The 23,654-nt window shown below is 37.8% G+C and overlaps 1 protein-coding gene across 5 annotated transcripts in view; it reads left to right on the top strand.

Moving 5' to 3' along the window:
* CFAP92 (cilia and flagella associated protein 92 (putative)) overlaps positions 1 to 23,654 on the top strand; it is a 69,044-nt gene that overhangs the window by 1,100 nt on the left and 44,290 nt on the right. For all 5 annotated transcript variants that reach the window (XR_011964653.1, XM_072598270.1, XM_072598271.1 and 2 more), the window contains exons 2-6: positions 2,139 to 2,405; positions 7,169 to 7,350; positions 7,924 to 8,128; positions 17,110 to 17,241; positions 19,373 to 19,442. Coding sequence is in view for 4 of the 5 variants with exons in the window: in XM_072598271.1 (XP_072454372.1) it covers positions 2,139 to 2,405; positions 7,169 to 7,350; positions 7,924 to 8,128; positions 17,110 to 17,241; positions 19,373 to 19,442 (856 nt within the window). In the remaining variant the exon portion in view is untranslated. The remainder of the gene's footprint in view (positions 1 to 2,138; positions 2,406 to 7,168; positions 7,351 to 7,923; positions 8,129 to 17,109; positions 17,242 to 19,372; positions 19,443 to 23,654) is intronic.

Below are 23,654 nucleotides of genomic sequence, written 5' to 3'. Positions count from 1 at the left end.
TTTAATTGTAAATGATAATAAATTTCAGCTTCTATATCATAGGACTTTGGGGAGGAATGCCTTTTGTAAGACTTAAAGCTTTATATAAATATGAGTTGTTAGCACATTATGAAATGACTTGATCTAAGTCGTCCTGGAAATCATCCTAGCCCTGAATTTCTTCCAAACCTCTCTCTGATTTCATGTTTTAAAAAGATAACCTGAAAGAATAAACGTCTCCCTACTACCTAGCTATATGTATTGTTTCTCCTACATACATTCTCTGTTCATCTTCGCTTTCCATGTGATCCTCCAAGTGACATCAGATATTAATGGACCACAAGAACTTTATCTGAAGGAAGCCTAGATCTTAGTGGGGCTGTAATGTTAATTTTCCCATTTTTTTCCTCTGGTCACTGGTCGCTTAATCTTTCTGGGTCTCAGTTTCCTCATCTGTAAAATGAGGTTAGATGAAATGATCTCTAAGATTCCTTCCGAGTTCAAATTTTATGATCTCAAATCAGCAGGTCCACTTCCCTAAGGAGAAATTATGGAGAAGTCTAAAAGAGGGTCTGAGCCTTTGAGGAAACTTACAACCTTGTTGGGGAGATGAGATTTTTTTATGTAGGTGGCATAATTTAAAACATATAAATAATATAATAATATAAAACGCAAAAATAATAATATAATGTATAAAATAGAAATAATAAACGAAGACTTCTATGTGTGCCTCCCATTCTGGCAGTCATAGGCCTTCTCAATCACACTCCAGCCTCGATTTCCAGGCTTATCGCATATAGATTCCCCTTTCCTGTACTTAACATTCTAGTCTGAATGGCCTTCTGGATGTTCCATTTACCCAACATTCCACTTTATATCTCCTTACTCCGAATCCTTTGCTTCCTTCAAGCCTCAACTTAAATGTTATCTCCTCAATTAAGATTATTCTGATTTCCCCCTTCCCATCTACCTGTTGCTAATGCCCTTCCCCTCAAAAGAAATTACTCTCTCTAAATTTTGTTTGTTTTCCACCTCTGACATATCTACTCTGTGACCCTGGACAAGCCACTTGACTTGTTAATTGTTCCAGTCACAGTCAACACATGGATCTGTCTAGATAGAAGAAGTTCCTTACTCAGAGCTCCTTTATTAAGCCCATGAACTCACAAATCTGGTGAAATTAAAAAAAAATGTATTATCATTTACTTACCATTTCCATCACTTACCATTATCATTATTTAACATGCTTATTTATTTGCCATTTCCCCTCAAAAGAATGTAAGCTACTTGAAGTCATGAACTGTTTGAGTTTTGTCTTTGTATCCCTAGCATTTGGAACATGCTAGAGTTGGACATGTGTCCAACTGTGACTGATCAGACCAATATGAGGTTGGAATGCTGTACCACAGGTTGGGCACAAATAGTCCATGTGAACATTTGGGTGGATTCTCTAAATTTGCGCATCCTGCATTTCCTTTGAGTTTTCTCAATTCTGCTTTGCTCATAGAATCTCCCATGTTACACAGTCAATGCCAAAGTTCTTAAGAAAGACCTCAAGTGTGTCCCTGTATTGCTTCTTCTGATCTCCATGTGAACTCTTGTACTGTGTTAGTTCTCCATAAAATAGTCTTTTTGACAAGTGTATGTTTTGCATTGGAACAATGTGGCCAGCCCATTAGAGTTGCACTTTCTGGAGCAGAGGTTGAGTGCTAGTGTTTATATAGCGCTTCAAGATTTGCAAAGCACTTTACACACCCTATCTCATAATAGCACCTGCCTCTCAGGGTTGTTGTAAGGAAAAGATAATCGCTTTACATATGGCTATATAAGTGCTACTCATCATCATCATCATCATCATCATCATCATCATCATCATCATCCTTTTCGTTATCATTATTATTTCTTCGCAACAACCCTGGGAGGTAGATCCTATGATTATCCCTATTTGACAGATGAGGAAGGTGAGGCTGAGAGGTGGTAGTGACCAGCAGGTTCACACTGCTAAGTGTTTGTGTCCAGGTTACCATACAGAGTCCAAGTCCAACACGATCTCCGGTACTACCAGCTGCCATCTGGAGACTTTTTGAGCAGGGCTCAGCTGGTATCGTGAGTGGCCCCATGGAATCCATCTTTGTATTTCTCCTCCTCCCCCCTCCCAGGTGGGATTCTCTGCAGGATGGCGGCCAAGAGCTTTCAATGGGACTCTGAAGCAAAGTCTCTTCCCGGTACTGGGAAAGAGTTCTCCACGGTGACTCTCTACCAGTATGACGCTGTCGAGCAAAATGAGGACGGCTTCCAGCCCATGCGGCAGAACCTCTCTAAACAACTCTCCATGTCTTTGGAGGAGGAGATGATTGCAAACTCGGATATTCCCCAAGTAGTTCCTTGTACGTTCACCATCTGCTTGGCTCTGCCGGGCTTCTTTGGTAGGTACTAGAAAAGACGCGTTGTTTTAGATGAATGAGCAAATGGATTTTTTTCCTCAAGTTTCACGACATATACTTACAGTTTCCTCCTCTACTCTTTGTTTTTCACACCCCTCTTTCCTCCTGGTATATGTTAACGACAGAATACTGGTAAATGAGGGAACAAAACTTAAAGGAATTAGGATTCTAGGTGTCCAAGTACTATGGGGACTAATCAAGTGGATCCAAATGAAACCTCAAGCATTGTTTGCAAGTTTCCGTACAAGAAAGACTAAGCCCGAGCCCGCATTCTGAGCTTATGAAATTTAACCACATTTTCCACTGACTAATGTTTGTTTATCCACAGTTTTAATAAACAGTTTAGCACAAACGATTAGCCTTGACAATAGATAAACAGGACTGTCACAGAAAGCCAAAGAAAGCTTCATAGAGGAGAAGTTTGAATTGGACTTTTAAGAGATGAGGTGGAATTCAACAGGTAAAGAGAAGGGAGCGCCCTTCATATAAAGGTGAACAAAGGTGGGAGACTGTAAGAAGTACTTAGGGCATGGGGTGAGGTAGAGAAGTCTAGTCTGACTGGAGTGTAGAGTGAATAAAGACAAATATTAAGAGATAAATCTGGAAAGACAGAAAGATATCAGCCAGACAAAAGCCCGGGAGGCAGGAGGGAGCCGCTGAAGATGTTTGAGTAGAGGAATGGCCTAACTGAAGATATAAAGTTGCTTAATTTATACATTTATGAAAGAAAAAAGAACCTTGTCCTCCAATTTGATCAGATGCAAAGTAGTGAATGTGGGCATCAGTCAAAGGAAAGCAGAAATACTGTACATTTTTATACAGGAATACGATTCCCCCCCCCCCCCTTGTCACCGTTATTAAAGGAATTTATTAAGAGACCACCTGAATGGGGCATGATACATTGTGCTTTTTGAAGTGAATTAGACAGAATGTCTGCCTCTGGGAGCTTATAGTCTGAGACAGCTTTGATGTGGATAGTTATTAAAGAATTGTAGATAAATGGAGAAATATTGAAGAAATACATAAATCAATCAAAATATTTACATTTAATTATGGGCCCAACAACGGCTCTGTCTTTTGGTCCAGGATCCTCCTAGGTGAGTTTGGAGAGGCTCATCACTGTTGTTGGCCACCAGGTGGTAAATTTTTTTGGCCACAATAATTCAAACCATGGGGCATGGAAGGGGCTGCAGCTTGCATCGGTAGAGGGAGCATGAAATCCCAGATCCTTGAAGGATTTATATGACAGGTAAACAAAGGGATAAATTCACTTAGTGCAGTAAGTGAAAAGGCAATCATAGGAGTTGGCTATTTAGACAGAATTCTAAAGAAATCACCATTTCTGTAGGTCAAGAATGTCTTCGTGGGAGAGGCATGGTTTTAAAAATCTGTAATTAAGTTGAGGGAAGAACATGAATGGGAGAGAAAGATATTCCAGGCCTAGACTATGGGGATGGCAATGTTATGATTACTCAAAGTAAAATGTATTTTCCTGAAAGAAGTATAATGAATAGGTTTAAGAAAAATCAGAAAAGTTAGAGGGCCTATAAAAAAGGTCCCAGTGACCTCTAGCAGAGGTTTCTGGACTTTTTGGCCCTGGTAGACTTTCTGTTGCTATCCCCAAAGGAAATGGGGCTCTTCTTCAAAAACAGTGGATGTATGACCATATTTTTCAAAAATCCCTGTTTTTATTTATTTATATCTATAATATCTATTATTTATTTGTGTTTACATAACTTAATTATATTTTATTTTCCTATTTTTCTTTTTATTCCTCTCAACAATCAATCAATTCTACAATCATTACTTTATCACATATTATATACAAGGCACTAGGGAACACAAAGATGGAAAACATGTCTTTAGGAATAGGGACTGGAACAGTGATTTCATGGGTGTGAGTAATTCCTGGATAAAGAAACTTCCTCTCTACCAAAGAAGGTTGGTACCTTCTCTTTGATTTATAATCCTAGTTGACTTGAGCTTTGAGCATTTAATTGAGATGCCAGGCCCACATAGCCACTACGTGCTAGGTCTTCTTGGTTCCAAGGCTGGCTCACAATCCACTACCCCACATTTCCTCTCCCTGTGTCCTTCAGTAATTTATGTCATCTACACATATTTGGTCAGCTGGTTAGAGCAACAAGCTACTCCAGGATGTGAAGGTCTGGAATCACTTGCATATATGGGATACAGCAGAGTATAATTAATCATTATACTATAGTGACAAGAGCCTAGAGAATGGAGGCAAATGGTTTTGTTTCAGATTTCAGATCTGCCTCTTTCTGACTGTGTCACTTTGAACACATCCTTTTTTCTTTGCTGTCACATCACACCACTGACTCGGACTGAACTTATTTTTCCCCTAATAACTCCCAGGACTTTTCCAGATGAATGCTTTCCCCATTTTGTATTTATAAAGCTGATTTTTGTTTTTTGCCAAGTGTAAGGCTACATTTAACCATATTAAATTTAAAATCCTTCTCCTTGATGGACAACATAGAAACAAAACAACACATAAGGTTTTCTGTTATCTCCCGTCAGTCTTCATCATCCTGCCCACCCTGAATCAAAAATCTGGCCCTTTCTTGGATCCCCCTTCTCCCCTAGCCCTCATCTGGCTGAAAAACCCAACCAAACAAACGATAGAAAAACAAAAACCCAAACCCTCTTTGTTATACTTTCCTCAAAAGCCTTGACTTATTCTTGGTTTTAGATCTTCTATTATTACAGGCTTTTGAGTTCATCTCCTTGTTACCTTTCCTTGCTCCCATCTTCTTTGTTTTATTATTTTTATTTTTTTAAACTATTTTATTGATGCCTTTTATTTTTACATCACATTTATGTCTAGGTCTATGCCACTGTCCCGCCCTCTCCCCTGTCAAACTCTTCTTTGTAACAAACAAGCAAACAAATAAACCAAAAAACCTTGTTTACAAGTCTACCTGACATTGGCTGTGACATTCTCCTTTATATCTCCCCCACACATCTGTCAAAGGGAGACAACTACGTTCCCTTATTTGCTCTCTTGCAGCATTTCTTTTCTGCTTTCTCAGTCTCTCAGAGCTCAGTTTCCTTCTTGTGATTTTTCTCCTTTCTGTGTAGCAGGAATTATTACATTTATATACCAGTTGACTTTTGCTTTACTTAGTTTCCAGTTTTTGTTGTAGTTGTTTTTACCACAAAGAGTTCTGCTGAAACTGTTTTCATCTTTGAACTTCTTGGGGTATATGTCTAGTAGAGGGACTTATTCGGTCAAGAAGTATGAAGTAATGTCACACATTTGCATAATTCCAAATGGGTAGCTAAAATGGATGGATCAATTCACAGCTCTACCAACAGTGTACAAGTATTCCTTTCTTCCCGCAACTCTTCCAGCACTATCCTCATTTTTGTTTTCTTAGTCAATTTTCAGGGTAAGAAGTGAAAACTCAGAATTTTTAAAATTTGTATTTCTCTTGTTATTATTGATTTGGAACAAGTTTCCAAATGGCAATTAATGTAATTTATAATTTTCAATTCTCTCAAAAACTGTTCATATCTTGTGACCACTTATCTTTGAGGAATGGCTCTTGGTTATTTCTTTTTTGTATCCTTGAGTGTCAAGGAACTCAACTTGCTGGGAACACAAATTAATTCCAGAATAGAACTTCCCCATTGGTTCTTAAAACCATTTGCCGAATGAAAATTATCATTAAGGGAAGTTAGTAAACGATTAGTTTCTCTGCTCTTGGTGGAGAGATTTCTAGTAACTGTCCAAGTAGTGAAGTACCTTCTTCTTACTATGCTGTTTTTCTGTGGTAAGCTTGTGATCCATTTTCCTGAATTCATCAATTTCTTCTTTCTGTCCAGTTGTTCTGTAAAATATTCCAGATTAAAATGTTGCTTCAGTTTTTGCCTCTACTGAACTTTGTTGTATTTGTAACCTTGCTAGCTATTACATACCCATTGATTTTTTGATCACAACTCATCCACACATTCTTAACCTTACTTTCCTTAAGTCCTCCACAGAAGTCCACCCAGTGCTCTCAAGACATTCTTTGAACATGTGGGTACCAGTACAGCCAGTCAGGCAACCATCTGTTATTACTTATTTTCACTCCATGACTAGCCCATCTCCTTTTCTGGTTATATATCTCTTCTATGATTTGTTTCTTATTGCATGCAATTCATCACTGGTAATATATGGCAGGTTATTTACGTCTGTTGAACATCTCTTTACTGCCCTTTAGGTGACTCACAATTTTGATTTTTAGAGATTGTCGTATTTCATGATTCACTGCTACATGGCATTATAAGAATATTGCTGCTAAAATATTGTTTTTGTTTCAGAGAGAAACCTGAGGTTGTTGAAGGTACTGTGCAATTTCTCAAATGGAATCCAACCTGTTTTCTTTTTCCTAGTCCACTTTGGCCTTTTTAAATTCTTCAATACAGTAAATGTTGTGTAGTTGATTTTTTAAATGTCACAAGGATACTAGAGGGAAGTATTGAACCTAGGAAGAGATATAGCCCATGTTCAATGTATGTTTAATCAAAACTAGACATGAAGAGGGAGAAAAGTTTGGAGGTAAACCAGGAGAGAGGAAAGGTGGCAGGATGATATGGAGATTTGCGCTTGGCCAACAACAGACTACCTCATCATGCTATAGGCATTTGAACATGGGAAGAAAGGTCTCTTTCCCCCATGAAATGTAAATGTGTTGACTACTTTTCACTTACTAAATCTACCTTATGTCTTCTAGGCCCTAAAGGGAAACATTCGCCTGACATATTTAAACGGTTAAGACCCGACAAACTTGCAAAATTACGACGGTTCTATCATATAGAATATTTACTCTTACCAGATGACATAGAGCCCAAACAAGTTGACATGGTGTTATTTAGTACAACAATAGCCAGAGTGTTTATGGAATCTGGAATAAAGGTAAGATTTATGTGTGTGCATATGTTATGTATAGTCACATATATATATTTACTAATAGAAATATATTTATTAAATATATATTAAATATGAATAACAAATTAAGTCACATTAATTGTATCTACTGCAGTGAATATATATTAATTTATACATTAATTAATTCATTTATTTACATTTCTTTTAGTAAACCCTAAAGCATTTGTCTAGCTATCTAACTTCCAACTTTTTGAAGTTATTCTTCATGACCCAGAACACCTAGGTGCTATTTGGCATTAGGGTGAGCCTTAAAGGTAATGAAAGAAATGAGAAATAATCCCTACGGACTTTTGGGTACCCTGTATATAGGAATGAGAGCAGGGAGGAGGAATTAGTAGGTGATGGAAATCTGGTAGAAAATGGAGCTTGAGCTGAGTCTTGAAGGAAAGTAGGGGTTCTAAGAGGCAGAAATTAAAAAGAAGTGTGTTTGCTTGGCAGTTCGATTTCAAACTGACTTCATTACGGGGAATATTGCTGTTTTTTCCACAAATACTCATAAAATTTCCATAGGTAAAAGACTTTTATTGTTGTTTTACATAGGCTGTGAGTCCATGGTGTGAAAATGATAAATTGTGGGTGTCTTGGAAAGAAACTCATAAGATGTCAATTACAAAGGAAGTGTTAAAGAAAATGAACTATCACAAAATCATCTTTAGTGTGTGGGACACCAAGGAGAGAGTGTCTAAAAAAGCAAAGTTTACTAAAGTAAAAAGTTTTAGTCGCCAGGAGGATTTTGAAAGTATTGGTAAGTTAATTATTCAAATTTTACTTGAAATATTTACAGAAGTATAGAGCCACAGAATATTTGAGCTGGAGAGAACCTTAAGTAGAATCTTAATTCAACATCTTCATTTTATAGTCAAGGAACCTGATACCCATCAGGAGAACTGACTTGGCTAGGTTATAGTTAGTAGAGGCAGAATCTCCTGAGACTGAGGGGATAGATTTCAAGGGGTTCATGAATTTGGATGGGAAAAATTCATATTTATGCAATGAAATTAGTTTCCTCTGGAATTCTGTTATTTTATTTTAATGCATTTACAAACAATATTTTGGGAAGAGATCCACAGGCTTTACCAGACTACCGAAGGGTTCCATGACACAGAGGGTTAAGGTCAAGAACTCTCTTGTGGGCTTTTACTGAGTCTAAATGACCTGTGCAGCTTTCCCTTATTACACCTATTTCTTCCCTTTGACATCAAGTAGATTAAATCTAATTCCATATGATAGCCCTGTAAATACTTGAGGGCTTCAGTTATATCCCCATCTTTTCTTCTCCAGGCCAAATATTCTTAATTCCTTCCACTCTTTCTTTACATGGCATGGTCTCTATTTCCCTTACTCTCCCAGTTGGTCTCCTCTGGAGGCCTGTCAAAGCCTTTTCTAAATCATGGTGCCTGGAACTGACTGTAGCATTCTAGTTGAATCAGTTTAATCCAGGGGTGGGGAACTTTTGGCCTCATGGCCACATGTGGTCGTGGTTGTGAGGAGGAAGGTTCCCCACCCCTGGTTTAATCCCATCTAATTTCACTTCTGAATGAATTATTGCTAATTTCAGGAATCACTCCCTTGCACCTCTTGGCTGCCCAAGATCCCCTACTGCAAGGCTGGATCCCATGAGTCCAGCAGGCCCCTCCCCAGTGCTGAGATCCTCACTGGTCTTGTGGCTAGCATGCTCTGGCATGGGGCTCCAGCTCCTCGACACTTTGAGTTCTCGTAGAGCCTTGTACCCTAGAAAGAGGACATAAATAGAAAGCAGCACTCTTGCTAGACACAGGCTTGCCTAAGGGGGCCATGCACTCACCTGATGGTCTGGTAGGAAGACAGGTTCCCCCAGGCCCCTCCGAGTCATCTTTCCACCTTGTGGCTAACAAGTTTCACCACTGGGACCTTTTTTATTCAGTCTTACTTCTGGCTCAGCAGCCAAGTAAAATATCTTTTCTTCATCATGCAATAAGAAGACTAAAAACAGTCAGAGCATACCTGTGTATGATCTGAGGAGGATTGCCAGGCCCCTACCATCTATATCGTCATAAGATTCTAGAAGCAGGCTTGCCAAACAGGCGTATTATTTATTATCTCTCCTTTGTATTTTATGTACAGATATCTGAATTCATTGGTTTTAATGCTTTTTGGATAGTCTCCTGGGAATAACTAGTCTTTTCTATTGCCACTATAATGTACTTGATACTCTAGTATTTGCCTTGAAATATATAGGTAGTTTTCTCCCTCCTCTCCCTTTTCAATTTAAAGCAGCCTTTATAAGGTATTAAGTAAATATGTATTTTACCATTCCTGCTTAGAGGCACATCAACCCTGAGCCAAGAGCATGTCCATATTTTAAACCCTGCTTCCAAAATCCAAAACCTATTCTTGGGTACCATTTGTGTAATCACTTGCTCATTTCCAAATCTACTCTTTTTTTCAAAGCAACATCCTTCTGTTGGCAGCAAGGATATTGAAAGACATGGATATTTTTTCATTGTGAGTGGTGCCTTTAAATGTGATATCATTCCCTTGTCTATTTCTGTTAATCCTTTATAATTTGAATTCATTTTTTTGTCTGACAATATAACTTGGGTTTTTTGACTCAGGTGAGATATGGTAAATTTTAGTCTATCAATTTCAATCTTTATGTGATTTTTTTGCATTAAGTGTATTTCCTTTTGGCAGAATGTTACCGGGTTGTGAGTTTTCATCCATTCAGTGACCCTTTTCCTTTTTTATAGTGGAATTCAATGGACATTAAAGGTTATAATAGTGACATTCATTTTATCTAATATACTGTTGTTTGGCAACAATTTGTAGCAATTTTTAAAATATTTAAAATATACTTTTGTTTAAATTGTGTATTTAACATTACACAATAAATTTGGAAGATAAAATAGTAGCAAGAGACTTGGGACTTGGAGGAAACCATTAAAGGCAGCATAGCAAATTTTAAACCAGTTTTTTGTTTCAGATCTACTTAGATCTGGATTAAAGGTGTTTCTTGGAAACGTTTGGTGTTATCGTTATAAGGTTTTTCTTTTCTTCAGTCATTTCATCAGAAAAAGGATGGATGCTCCCTTGGTTTTTATTATTTCTGTTATTAATTTAAACTTAACATTGTGCTGGGTTGCCTTGAACACACACTGTATTACTCTCGGGCCTCAGTTTTCTCTTTTGTAACAGGAGAGGGGAAGAGACTTGATGACTCCTTAGGCGTTTCGGCTCTAAATGTGTGATTCTGCCATAACTTGGGCTTCCTCTTTCTTAGACACAAGAATTCCCCCTCTTCTTCCTTCCTTTATTTCTCTGAAGTGCTTGGTGATTTAGCCAGTGCATTGCTTTGGGATCCTCACATGTCGCTAATAACCCTTTTGATCTTGATTATTTTAAACACAGCACTTATCTTTTGTCTGGGAGGCTTGTGGTTCAAAGATGTTCCAGGAAGTGAATGTCTCACCAAAAGCTCTTCAAACAGACATTACCTGTCATCATAAAGTATTCCGAATACAATGATCCAAGACCATTCTGAAGGACTCATGATGAAAAATGCTCTCCACTTCTAGAGAAAGAATTGATGGAGTCTGAATGCAGATCAAAGCATACTATTTTTCACTTTCTTTCTTTTTCTTTTTTCTCTTTTTTTGTCTGTGTTTTCTTTTACAACATGACTAATAGGAAAATATATTTTGTGTGATTGTTGAACATGTAGTATGGCAAATTGATTACCATTTCAGGGAGGGGGGAGTAGAGAGAAGGAGAGAAGTTGGAACTCAAAATGAAAAAAAAATGTTGAAAATTGTTTTTCCATACAATTGGGAAATAATAAAATATTATTAAAAATAAAGCATTCCAAGTAGATAATTATGGGTTTTATGGTGCATGCTTAATCTTGTAAATGATATATTCTTACTTCTGAGATCCTCCATTTCTGAAACTGGGGTCATCTCTCACTCCTCCCCTGCGTCAGATGGGAATCTTAATTTGGCTCACTGATCTTGATTTTTTTTCTTCATTTGTGATGCTCATAATCAAGTAGTATTTTTCACCCTTTCTCTCTCCCACCCTTCCACCTCTGGTCTGTGTCATTCAGTTGTTAATCAAAATAACACTCCTATTGATTTGATATCCTCTCTGGTTATTGAGAGAGTTACCATTCAAACGAATGTTACCGTTGTGTTAACCTTCTTTGTCTATTAGGGATATGGCACATGTGCAGGCCACCTGGGATGGCATTTTTCTATATGATTAGTCAACTGGAGCCAGTTACTGGAGGGACCCACTAAATTCCATGAGTGAGTCATGAAGCTGCCCCATATATGAATATATCAAAGAAAGATGGTTGAAGCAGACTCAGGCCTTTCTGAAGTCACTGGAAGTTCTATCTACATAGCCAATTTCAAAAAAGGTTCCTTCCCACTGTCACTAGCTAACCAGAATCAGTTATAGAAAATTCACACATGCCCTACAGTCTCTCCCAGGCATTTCCTTTACATGTCATCATGGCTATTCCAGAAGTAGGATCCCAGCCTCTCCATATGAAAAGACATTGTCTTAGGTGCTCCGAATATGTGCCAGGTCCTTCTTTCACACGGAATTTACATTTTTGAAGGAGTAAGATGGTAATAGTAGCAAAGTTCCCTTTGGCTTTCATACATTGAGGTTGTTCTGTGTTCCAGATGGTTTTGCTTACTTATCAAATGTTATGTTGGGGTTAGATTATCTCTCAACAAATCTCTAAAATTCTTGCAAGGCTCAAACTGTCTAAGATCTTTGAAAAGTATACTCAGTTTTACATGTTAGCTTATTTAGGGGATGAAGTTCAGTTTCTTCTGATTTTCAATGTATCATATTCCAGCCCTTTCTGTGATTGTTTATCTTGAGCAAAAAATCCCATACAGTTAGTTGAAGGATGATCATGGTATATTTCTTCTTGAATCCATGTAAAATTATGTCCTCATTCTAGTCTTAGAATTTGACTACATATGAGTAAGTTGAATCAGGGAATTGTCTTAGGCTTAGAGTCCAACTAAAACCTTCTTTTCCCAAAAATGCCTCTGGCATGTGTATGGCAGGTCAGGTCTCATCCCTGAATTTACGATTGAAACTCTGCTTCTAAGGACCCTCGGAACTCTTCATTCTTCTCCTTTCATCTATAATCCCTATTTTCTGAAGAAAACAGAAATAGAATATACTAAGAGGTAGGGGTTCATGTTACAAAAGAGTTAGTCATTGTACTTCTTCATGTAATATAGGTCCTATTTCCTACTTCTTTCTCATGTTTGTTCTCTGCCCCCTATTACTGGGTCTTTCTCCATCTACAAATATGCTTTAAAATTTCTTTTATTCTTTTTTTGATATATAATTTATTTTTTTTCAGTTCTGAACATTCACTTCCACAAGAATTTTAATACAAAATTTTCTCCCCACCCTCCACCCCAGGACAGCATGCACTCCATCCACCCCTTCCTCCAGTCTGTTCTCCCCTCTATTGCCTGCCCTTCTTCCATCCCCCTTCCCCTCTGTTTTCATGTAGGGCAAAATAGATTTCTATACTCCATTCATATACTCCATGCCTGTATATCTTGATTTCCAGGTGCATGCTAAAACAATTTTTAACATTTATTCTTAAAGCTTTGAGTTCCATATACTCTTCTTCCCTCCCCACCCACCCTCATTGAGAAAACAAGCAATTCAATATAGGTCATACATGTGTAACAATGCAAAGCACTTCCATAATAGGTATGTTGTAAAAGACTAACCAGATTTCCCTCTGTCCTATCCTGCCCTCCATTTAGTCCATTCTCTCCCTTGACATGTCGTCCCACGATAGTGTTGGCTTCTGACTATCCATTCCCCAATTTTCTGTCCCTTCTATTATCTTCCCTCTCCTATGCCCTTTCCCCTTGCCTTCCTGAAGGGTAGATTTCTGTATTCAGTTGAATGTGTGTTATTCCCTCCTTAAGCCAAATCTCATGAGGGTAAGGCCCAATTATTTCCTTTCATCTCCCCCCTCTTCCCCTGCATTGTAAAAGCTCTTTCTTTCCTCTTTTATGTGAGATGATTTGCTACATTCTACCTCTCCCTTTCTCTTACTCCAAGTACATTCCATTCAACAGTAAATTTGATTTTTTTTAGGTATACTCCCCTCATATTCAGATCACCCTATGCCCTCTATGTATGTAGATATATATGTATACATACACATACATATACGTATACATATACATACATATATGTGCCCATGTACAAATACATACGTACATATATATAATATACACATACATACATGCCCATACACACCTACATATATATATTCCCTCTAAATACCTTAATACTCAAAAAGTTCTCATGAGTTACTAATAACATCTTTCTACATAAGAATGTAAACAGTTCAACTTTAATGAGTTCCTTAAGGCTTCTTTTTCCTATTTACCTTTTCATGTTTCTCTTGATTCTTGTATTTGAAAGTCAAATTGTCCATTCAGCTCTGGTCTTTTCAACAAGAATACTTGGAAGTCATCTATTTCATTGAAGTATTATACTCAGTTTTGCTGGGTAGGTGATTCTTGGTTTTAATCCTATCTCCTTTTATCTCTGGAATATCATATTCCCAGTCCTTTGATCCTTTAGTGTAGAAGCTGCTAAATCCTGTGTTATCCTGATTGTATTTCAACTACACTTAAATTGTTTCCTTCTGGCTGCTGGTAATATTTTCACCTTGACTTGAGAACTCTAGAATTTGGCTACAATATTCCTAGGAGTTTTCCTTTTGAGATCTATTTCAGGAGGTGATTGGTGAATTCTTTCCATTTCTATTTTACCTTCTGGTTCTAGAATATCAGGGAAGTTTTCCTTGATAATTTCTTGGAAGATGATGTATAGGCTCTTTTTTGATCATGGTTTTCAGGTAGACCAATAATTTTTAAATTATCTGTCCTGGATCTATTTTCCAGGTCAGTTGTTTTTCCAATGAGATATTTCACATTGTCTTCTATTTTTTCATTCTTTGGTTTTGTTTTATAACTTCATGGTTTCTCATAAAGTCATTAGCTTCCATCTACTCCATTCTAATTTTTAAAGAACTCTTTTCTTCATTGAGCTTTTGAACCTCCTCTTCTATTTAGCTAACTCTGCTTTTTAAAGCATTCTTCTCCTCATTAGCTCTTTGGACCTCTTTTGCCACTTGGGTTAGTCTATTTTTAAAGGTGTAATTTTCTTCAGCACTTTTTTGGGTCTCCTTTAGGAAACTGTTGACTCACTTTTCATGATTTTTTTGCATTGCTCTCTTTTCCAATTTTTCCTCCACCTCTCTTACTTGATTTTCAAAATCCTTTTTGAGTTCTTCCATGGCCTGAGACCATTGTATATTTTTTTGGAGGTTTTGGATGTAGAAACCTTGACTTTTATGTCTTCCTCTGATGGTGTGCTATGTTCTTCCTCATCTGAAAGGATGGAAGAAAATATCTTTTCACTAAGAAAGTAACCTTCTATAGTCTTGTTTTTCCCCCTTTTTGGACATTTTCCCAGCCAGTTACTTGACTTTTGAGTCCTTTGTCAAGTGGAGGGTATACTCTGGGGACCTGTAAGTTCTCAGTTCCTTCAAAGTGGCACAGTCAAGGGAGAGGAGTTTACTCCTCTCCTGGCCTGCACTCTGGTCTGAGAGCAACCACAAGCACTCTTTTCTGCCTACCAGCTCCAACACACCAGTGCTCCTCCTCACCCCAGGAGGACTGAGACCCAGATCGGCCACTCAATTCCCCCAGGTCTTTAGGTCAAGGGCTACAAAAGTGGATGCCATAGTGGCTGCTGCCACTCTGGGACCAGGGCTGGGGCCAGACCACACACCCCCCGCCAGGTGAAAGAGCATTCTCACTGACCTTTGAAGCTGTCTTTGGCATTTGTGGGTTGAAAAATCTGGGAATCGCAGCTGCTATCCATGATTCCATGCCCTGAAGCCTGCTCCGGTCCTGTCTGTGCTGCATGCCTAGGCTGGGCTGTGTACAACTGTGAGCCTGGTGTGATAGGCCTTTCCTGTTGGTCTTCCAGGCTGTCTTGGGTTGGAAATCTCTTTCACTCTGTTGTTTTGTGGTTTCTGCTGCTCTAGAATTTGTTTAGAGTAATTTTTTTTTTACAGATATTTCATGGGCTATGAGGGGAGAGCTGGAGCAGGCCATCTTTCTACTCTGCCATCTTGGCTCCACCCTCCTCTTTTATTCTTTAAAACACAACACAACCAAACCAAAAAAACCCAACAACAACATTCCTTTGTCTTTGCCTCCCTCCTATTATTGTCATCCTATATCTTTCTCTTTCTTCACAGCTCTATATTATCTCCATTGTTTCATCACCCACTCACTCATTGCTTAGCCTCTTTGATCTGTCTTCTAGCCTCACCATTCTACTCCCCAATGACTGTTTAAGGAGCAAATCAAATGGTCTTTTTTCATTTTAGCCCTCCTTCTCCTTGACTTTTATGCAGACCTTGATAATCTTGACTACTCCCCATCCTCCTTCTCAGTAGACTCTTCTTTTACATTATTCTCTCTTGGTTTTCCTGTTCTGATTGCTCATTCACTGTTTCATCTTCCTTTAGAGGGGCATCCCCCAAGTCTCTGTTCTCAGACCTTTTCTTTCTCTGACCTGCTTAAATTATCACTATGTAAATTATCTTAATATCTATATTTCTAACCCCAGCCTCTTCCCAATCTCTGAAATGCCTCATTGCCCTTCCTGTATTGGACTCTTTGCTGCTACCAAACATGGCCACCTGTTACTGAAATTTTCTAGCTTCATGGTCTCTCTTCTCACGTCAATCACCACTGATTGATGGTATCAGTTTCCAGACTGTGCTATTCATGGCTTACCAGGTAGGCAAAAATTCAGCTTTCTGTAGCATATCACATTGAGTCCAATGGAGAGATAATTCAATAACTGGGTGCTTACACTGTATTTCTAGTGTTATGCCTCCTACCACTAGGACAACTGGAATCACATTAACCTATCACTGAAAATCTTTGAAAATGATTTGTCACTGTCCTCACCTAACTTACTGTGGATCTTGCTGTTAATTACTGTCCGAGACAATGGGAAACTGCATCGCATCTGCAGGAGACTACTAAATATACCAGATTGCTTCTGGCTAGTTGTCTGAAACATCATATGGGGACCTGATAGCTAGGATGGGAATCAAGAGTTCTGGATTCAAATCCTGGCTCTTGTACTTACTAGCTGTGTGATATCAGTCAAGTTGTTTAATCTCCTGGGCCTCAGTTTCCTTATTTGTAAAATGAGAATAAAAATATATGCATTATTTTCCTCAGAAGATGATTGTGAGGAAGGCATTTTGTAAATAATAAGAAACTCTAATTGTGAGTTATTTTTGTCATTAATTATATCATTATACTATTCTGAATTAAGGTTTAAGTCCCTACCTCTTCAAAAAAATAAGCCTTAACCATAGCTACATAGTTTAGAGAAAGTCACCCTTGACTAGCGTCAAAAAATACCCCTAAACAGGCAGTTGATGTTCTCTTCTGATTTACTGCTTCATTCTGCATTCTGATTTACTGACACTGCCTTTCTCCTCTCCCAAGTAGGCTATAAGTAAACCCCTTGAGGGCAGAGACTATCACTTTTGTATGTGTGTCTTCTGGTACCTAACATAGTCTATAGCAGATAATAGACATTTAATAAATGCTTGTTGATTGATTAATTCACTATCCTTCGCATTCCCAGATGAAGTGAAACAATTGGTTTTAAGGCAAAGAGAACTATCTAAAGAGAAGATGCCAAAACCCAGTGTTATTAAGAAAAAAAATCAGGTAATAGAAGTTCAACCATCTAAACCTCCTGTCAACGTTGCATCAGGTCAGTAGAATCAACTGTAGCTAAATCAACCATAGGTTAGTCAGAAAGGGAATGACTTTTATATTTTAATTAGCCCATTATATACATGTGTTTATTTTATTTTTTACAGATTTGTTAAAAATTAATCTGTTTTCAGTTTTTGATAATCACTTCCATAAATCTTAGATTTTTCTCTCCCCCTTCTCTCTCCCCCACCAAGACAGCGTGCAGTGTTATATGGGTTCTACACATACATTTGTATTAATTACATTTTCACATTAGTCATGTTGCATAGAAGAATCAAAACGAATGGGAGAAACAATGAGAAAAAACAAAACAAAGCACAAAAGAAAATATTCTGCTTCATTCTGCATTCTGATTCCATACATCTTTCTCTGGATGTGGATGGCATTTTGCCTCAAGAGTCCTTTGAAAATGTTTTAGGTCCTTGCATTGCTGTGAAGTACTAGGTCTACCAGAAACAGTCTTCGCATATTGCGGCTGATACTGTGTACAGTGTTCTCCTGATTCTGTTCATTTCACTGAGCATCAGTTCATATAAGTCCTTCCAGTTCTATCTGAATTATACATGTATTTATATACCCATACATGTCTATTTATTATGATCATGGTAATTTTATTATGTAGTCTAGCCAATGTAAACACTTAATTCTGTGAGGAGCTAGAAAAGAAACTTGACAAGGTGTAGACCTTTGAGTTCACTCTATGTAAGACTAAACATTATACATAAACGTTATACATTGGTGGGTTCTCCATTTGGTTTTAGACTTTAAAACCAGACTCTTCCAGGAATGATGATTTTTACTGATCTCAGTGTCATATAAAGCCACTTGCAAAAGTGGAGAACAAATGTATCAGGATTGGCTAGTTAAGACTTCTTATCAGCTTCCCTGGTATTTGGTCCCAGAGTCCCAGAACAGGGGAGGTGGTGCTGAACCTACAGGTGGAGGTTAGAAAACTACAGGATTAGGGACTTTGTAGTTAGAAGGTTCCCAGCTCAAATCTCTCTCTCTGTCTCTCTCTCTTTCTCTCTCTTCTTTTTCTCCTTCTTTTCTCTCTCACTCTCTCCTCTTTCTTTTTCTGTCTTTCACTGCTTCTCTGTCTCTGTATCGATCTATCTCTTTTCTCTCTCCTTTCTTTTTCTGTCTCTCACCACTTCTCTGTCTCTGTAACTGTCTGTCTGTCACACACACATCCCACCAACTGGAGGTTTTTCTCTTTTGGGTTAATATCTCTTTGGGAACACAAATATCCATTGTCAGTTGTTTTAATCAAATCAGTTTCTAGCTGGGATCTTAATAGGAATTTAGGTTTTTGAGAGGAGATGAGAGGAAGGAGAAAAAAAAAAAACCAAGGATGAGAGTGCTGATGTTGATTAGACTGTTTTTCTCTTGTGACCCTCACTCAATCCCTCCTCACATTTCCCCTAGCCCAGCACCTCTTTATTATAGGTCCTAGGGGACCTTCAGAATCTCTCTTCTAGGAAATTTTAGGGTCTCCTGTACAAATCTTGTGGACTTATGATTTAAAAAAGAAAAGCCATTCTCATAAGCCCTTCCAGAGAGCAATCTGTAATAGATAGCTCAGCAGAAAACTGATTCAGAATCATTCCATATTGACTAAATGCCAATTCAGACAACACATAAAACTTCAATGTGCAAAAAGCTCAAAGTGCAGTAACCATCATTTAAGCAGACAAACAATGAGATTGTTTTATGCTTATTGTTGTTCATGTGCTTATTATGGTCTTTAGACAATAGTTCAAAGAGACTTGAAATCTCACATGCATTAAGTTATCTTGGCTCTATGAATTAGATGGATTCCCCAAATACTGCTATAATATCTAACAAATTTACACAACATGCCTGTGGTTTACTTAATTCTTTCTAGTTCTCTTATTTTAAAAACAAAACATGCCCCAAATCCGTGACCAGTTAGTGGAACCTCTATTTAATCTTAGGTGATTTTATTTTGTCTCTCTGCCTTGTGATTGTTTATTTATATAATTTTTGGGTTTTATGGTATGTATTATTTTGTCAGAAAGTATATCTCTTTTCTTAAGAAGTTCATAAACAATACTTGTTTTCCATGGAGTTGCTTTCTAATACATATAATACATTCTTTCAAACAGATGGAGATTCTTTAAATAAAATTGATCCTGAATTTGAGAAGGCTTTGAGAGGAGATGAATTTCTCATTCAGTAAGTAGGTTTTCTATTTACATCCTTAGGAGTCATTTTTATATTTGAGTGGTAAAAATTCCTCCTCCAAAATTATAAACCTCTTGATAAAGTCTGATTTAAGAGTAACCCCAATTACATAGTGATTCTTGTAATCAAACTATAATTTGTTATTGTTAAGTCATTTTTTAGTCGTGTCCAACTCTTTGTGACCTCAATTTAGGATTTTCTTGGCAAAGATCCTGGAGTGGTTTGCCATTTTCTCCTCCAGATCATTTTACATATGGGGAAACTGAGGCAACAATGTTAAGTGACTTGCCCTGGGTCACATAGCTAGTTAAGTGTCTGAGGCTGACTTTGAACTTGGGTCCTCCTAAAAATGGGATTTGCAATCAAACTGTAGCAGATTTGCTTATATTCTTTCTGTTTGTCTGGAAAAAGACAGTAGGCCAGCAGAACAGAATCTTCGGGAAGTATTATTTCTGAGGAATCCCGGGAAGGGACTGAAAGCTGAGGATGGTGATATTGGTAGATATTCATGGAAAGGACAGGCAAAGAAATTTGGAATTTTTATAGAAACAGGGTTCATAAAAGACTTAAAATAGGAATAATACTAGCTTAAATTTATACATAGGTTTCATTTTACAATTGTTGTTTGTCACAGCCCTGTCAGCAGAATTTCCTACTGAAAGAAATAGGTATTCTCAGATATAGTTCAGAATAGTGGGAGTGGGCAAGCTGTATGGGTTTGGACTTTTATTATTGAGAACTTTAAAAATTACGTTGTCTTGGTGAAGACATAATTTTCTCTTTAACACTAATACTCCATTTTAGGTTTGAAGCAATCTAAGAATTCCATAAAAATTCCCATAATGACAGAGTAAAGAGAGGCAAGGAGAGGTGCTTAATATTTACTCACAGGTAGAATTAAATTTATGTGAAAATTCCTAAAGATGTTTATGTGACTGTCCATGATAATAAGTCAACATTGATATAGCTCTTTGTGGTTTGCAAAGTGCCATCTAACTTATTTGATCCACATTTTGACCCTGTGAAGGCTAATTGTCCTCATTTCACATGAAGAAACTGAGGACCAAAGCAGTCAACTAATTTGCCCCCATGGCAAAATGTCAGTGTCAGAAGTGGCACAGAAGTGGTCAGGGACAGGTATATTGACTCCAAATCCAATATCCCTTGTTGTTTTTGGTTTCCCATCTCTGCTTCAAATCTTCTTGGAAGTCTTTCAAGGACTTTTCACACTTAGTCTAAAGCTTATGATTGATTTGATTCAATCAAGGCCAATTCTCACCTGGTTTAGGTATCAGGGTAGAACATCTTATCGCTTACTTGATTGACTTACTCTTTAACTCTCACCCTTACACATATATTCAGACAGTTCTTTGGTTTGTAGCTGCAGTCAATATTTAAAGAGCTATTGACTGTGATTCTCTCTTAGATTTAGAATTACATTCCAAGCTTGTCTCCCAACTAGTTTTGTTTCCCAGTATTCCTGTGTTTTGCCACATTGTTTGAAGTTGTGAGTTCTTAAGGTGCCTTTTCTGACCTCCCTGTTTATGGTACTCCTGCTTCAACTTGGTAGAAAATGTAAGCTTGGGTACTTTTTCCTTCTTCTTAATACAAGGTTAGACTAATAAAATTATGTGTATTGGACTTGGTTTTGGGTGATCCCCATCCTATGTATCTGTGAGACATCTTTGATCTTATGGTTATACATTCACCAATCTAATAAGCATAAATTAGGTGCCAGGAACTGTGCTCTTTATTCAGACATTTTTCCATCCCATTCAACTCCTCTTGACTCCATCTGGGGTTTTCTTGGCAAAGATACTACAGTGATTTGTCATTTCCTTTCCAGCTTATTTTACAGATGATGAAACTGAGGCAAGCAGGGTTAATTGACTTGGCCAGGGTCACACAGCTAGTAGATGTCTGAAGCTGGATTTTAACTCAGGTGATCCTGACTCCAGGGCTGACTCTCTATCCACTGTATCACCTGATAATAATAATTGAAAAAAGACAAAAGACTACCCTTGCTCTTAAGGTGCTCGCAGTCTAAAGGGGCATACAAGTATGTACAAACAAGATATAGATAGCTATAGAGAAAGATAGATAGATTCAGATATATAGATACATAGATTAAATTGCTTTATAGATTTTCAAGCCTAGAGTTTGTTACTGACCTCTCAAACCTGTTTTTTATTTAATTATAACATGTTGTTTACAGAATAATATTCAGTAGCCATGCTCAGCTTCTTATTACCGGTGAAAGTATTTGGCATAAAGTAGATCTTCCTACTGACAGGCTGACACAGTCCTATGGTTATTTTCCAGTCTTTACCAGGCTGTAGTTCTTCAGTGACTTGGATTATTCAATTCATTTTGGCCCACGTGCATCAGGATTTCTCTGGTACTATTATGTATTAACATCCAACAATTCTCAAGCACCTTTGATAATGCTTGTAACTCACTGATTTGGGAAATGGCAAAAACTAGATGTTGATACAGATTTACTCATTGAATCCTGAGGCATAGCTGTGCTCAGCAATATTGGGTATATTTTTCCAATTCTGCTTCAGTTTATTATTGTGTGGGAGAGGCACTCCCTAAGCACTTCTTTGCTATCATGACATAGCCTTGGTTGGTGCATGTCTTAGAGGAATCAGATTTGCTTAGTTATCGTCAGAACTTAATTCATCTGGCGTTATGGGTTGTTCTTATGAGGCCAGTGTATACAGTGTAAAAATATGATATATATATACATATATATGCAAATTTATGTTCCCTAACATGTTAATATCAGCATTCTGTTAGTGTCAATGATACATTAATATCAGGTCAGCCTGAATGCATTTCCTATGTTTTCTCTACTCAGAGCATCATCATAGCCCATAGAACAATTAGAAAGAACCCCAGACTTGAAATCACTTTGAGTCCTTGGCTCAACCACTGTGGGTAAAGCTGTGGGGCTTCAGACTAGTCACTTTTAATATTCCTCATGAGTGACACTGGATGAGCTAAGTGATTTCTGAGACCCCTTCCAACCTTGAGATTCTGAAATTCTTTCTGAGCCTTATTTACTCATTTGTAAAATAAGGATAAAAAGTGCTTGCACTACCTAGTTTGCACAGTTGCCTATCACAAAAGTGCTTTATAAACTGGAAAACATGTGCATTCCAAATGTGACCGAGAACTTTCTAAGAGAGAGACTTAGAAGACTAAATGTTATCAAACCTGAGGACCTCTACCCATTTCTGATGGCTAATGTAGGGTCAAATATGGGAATAGCTGGAAAGAATCTTTTAAGGAGATTATGAAGACCTAAGTAAGTAACTGAAGGATTTAGAGGCAAAAATACTTTTTCATCACTACTTCAAATAAAGGATGAAAACTTTAGGGCCATGAATTCAGGACCATTTACCTAGTAAAAAACAGCATATTCTGTGAAGACAGGGGAAATGGATATTTGAAAAGCAGATAGACCTGGGAAAAATTGACAGACAGGTTCACTACATGTAAATCTTCTAATAGCAAGCACGTCTCAGGCAAAAAGATCAGTATTATTAACCAAAAGAAACTAATATGAAATAATATTGTACATATTTAACAAAGTATGCTCATATGAGGAAATTCATGAACCACAATAGGAGGAACATAGTGGAGAACCAGAGATGTTATCATCCAAGTATAGACCACCTGGACAAAATAGAAGAACTAGATGAGCAGTTCAGAAATGTCATGAGTCTAGCACAGAGGTATAATACAGTAGAAATCCTTGTAGAGGAGGGCCGTGGCCATCATCCCTATCACCATCAGCACCAAAACCAACAGATGATTATCTGCTCCCAGGTAGGTAAGCTCAAAAGCCCCAGCAATGGCAAAGCCTCCCACACTTATTGTCAGCCAAGTTCCCACATCCATCATCCAGGAGAGTAAACATTATGGAAATGAGATGCGGCTGCCTCTGCCTGCCTCCTTAGCAACCACAGAGACCCAAGACTAAGCACTGACATTATTTCCCGGTTGCCTAAAGTATCTGGCTACATAAATAGTTGGGGCTCGTCAGATGCGATAGATTTAACGTTGCTATGCAAGGCAACGCATTCTTTTGCCTGGGAGCTCCTGCACCCATGAAGAATTGGATGGGAAATTCAATATTAGCCATGTCCATTGAAACAGCTCTGTATCCTTACTGACCATCCTTTCCATAATACT

The sequence above is a fragment of the Notamacropus eugenii genome, chromosome 3 (genome assembly GCF_028372415.1).
Source record: "Notamacropus eugenii isolate mMacEug1 chromosome 3, mMacEug1.pri_v2, whole genome shotgun sequence".
Taxonomy (NCBI): domain Eukaryota; kingdom Metazoa; phylum Chordata; class Mammalia; order Diprotodontia; family Macropodidae; genus Notamacropus; species Notamacropus eugenii.
The sequence above is the reverse complement of the archived record's forward strand: the minus strand, read 5'-3'. Positions and strand labels throughout refer to the sequence as shown.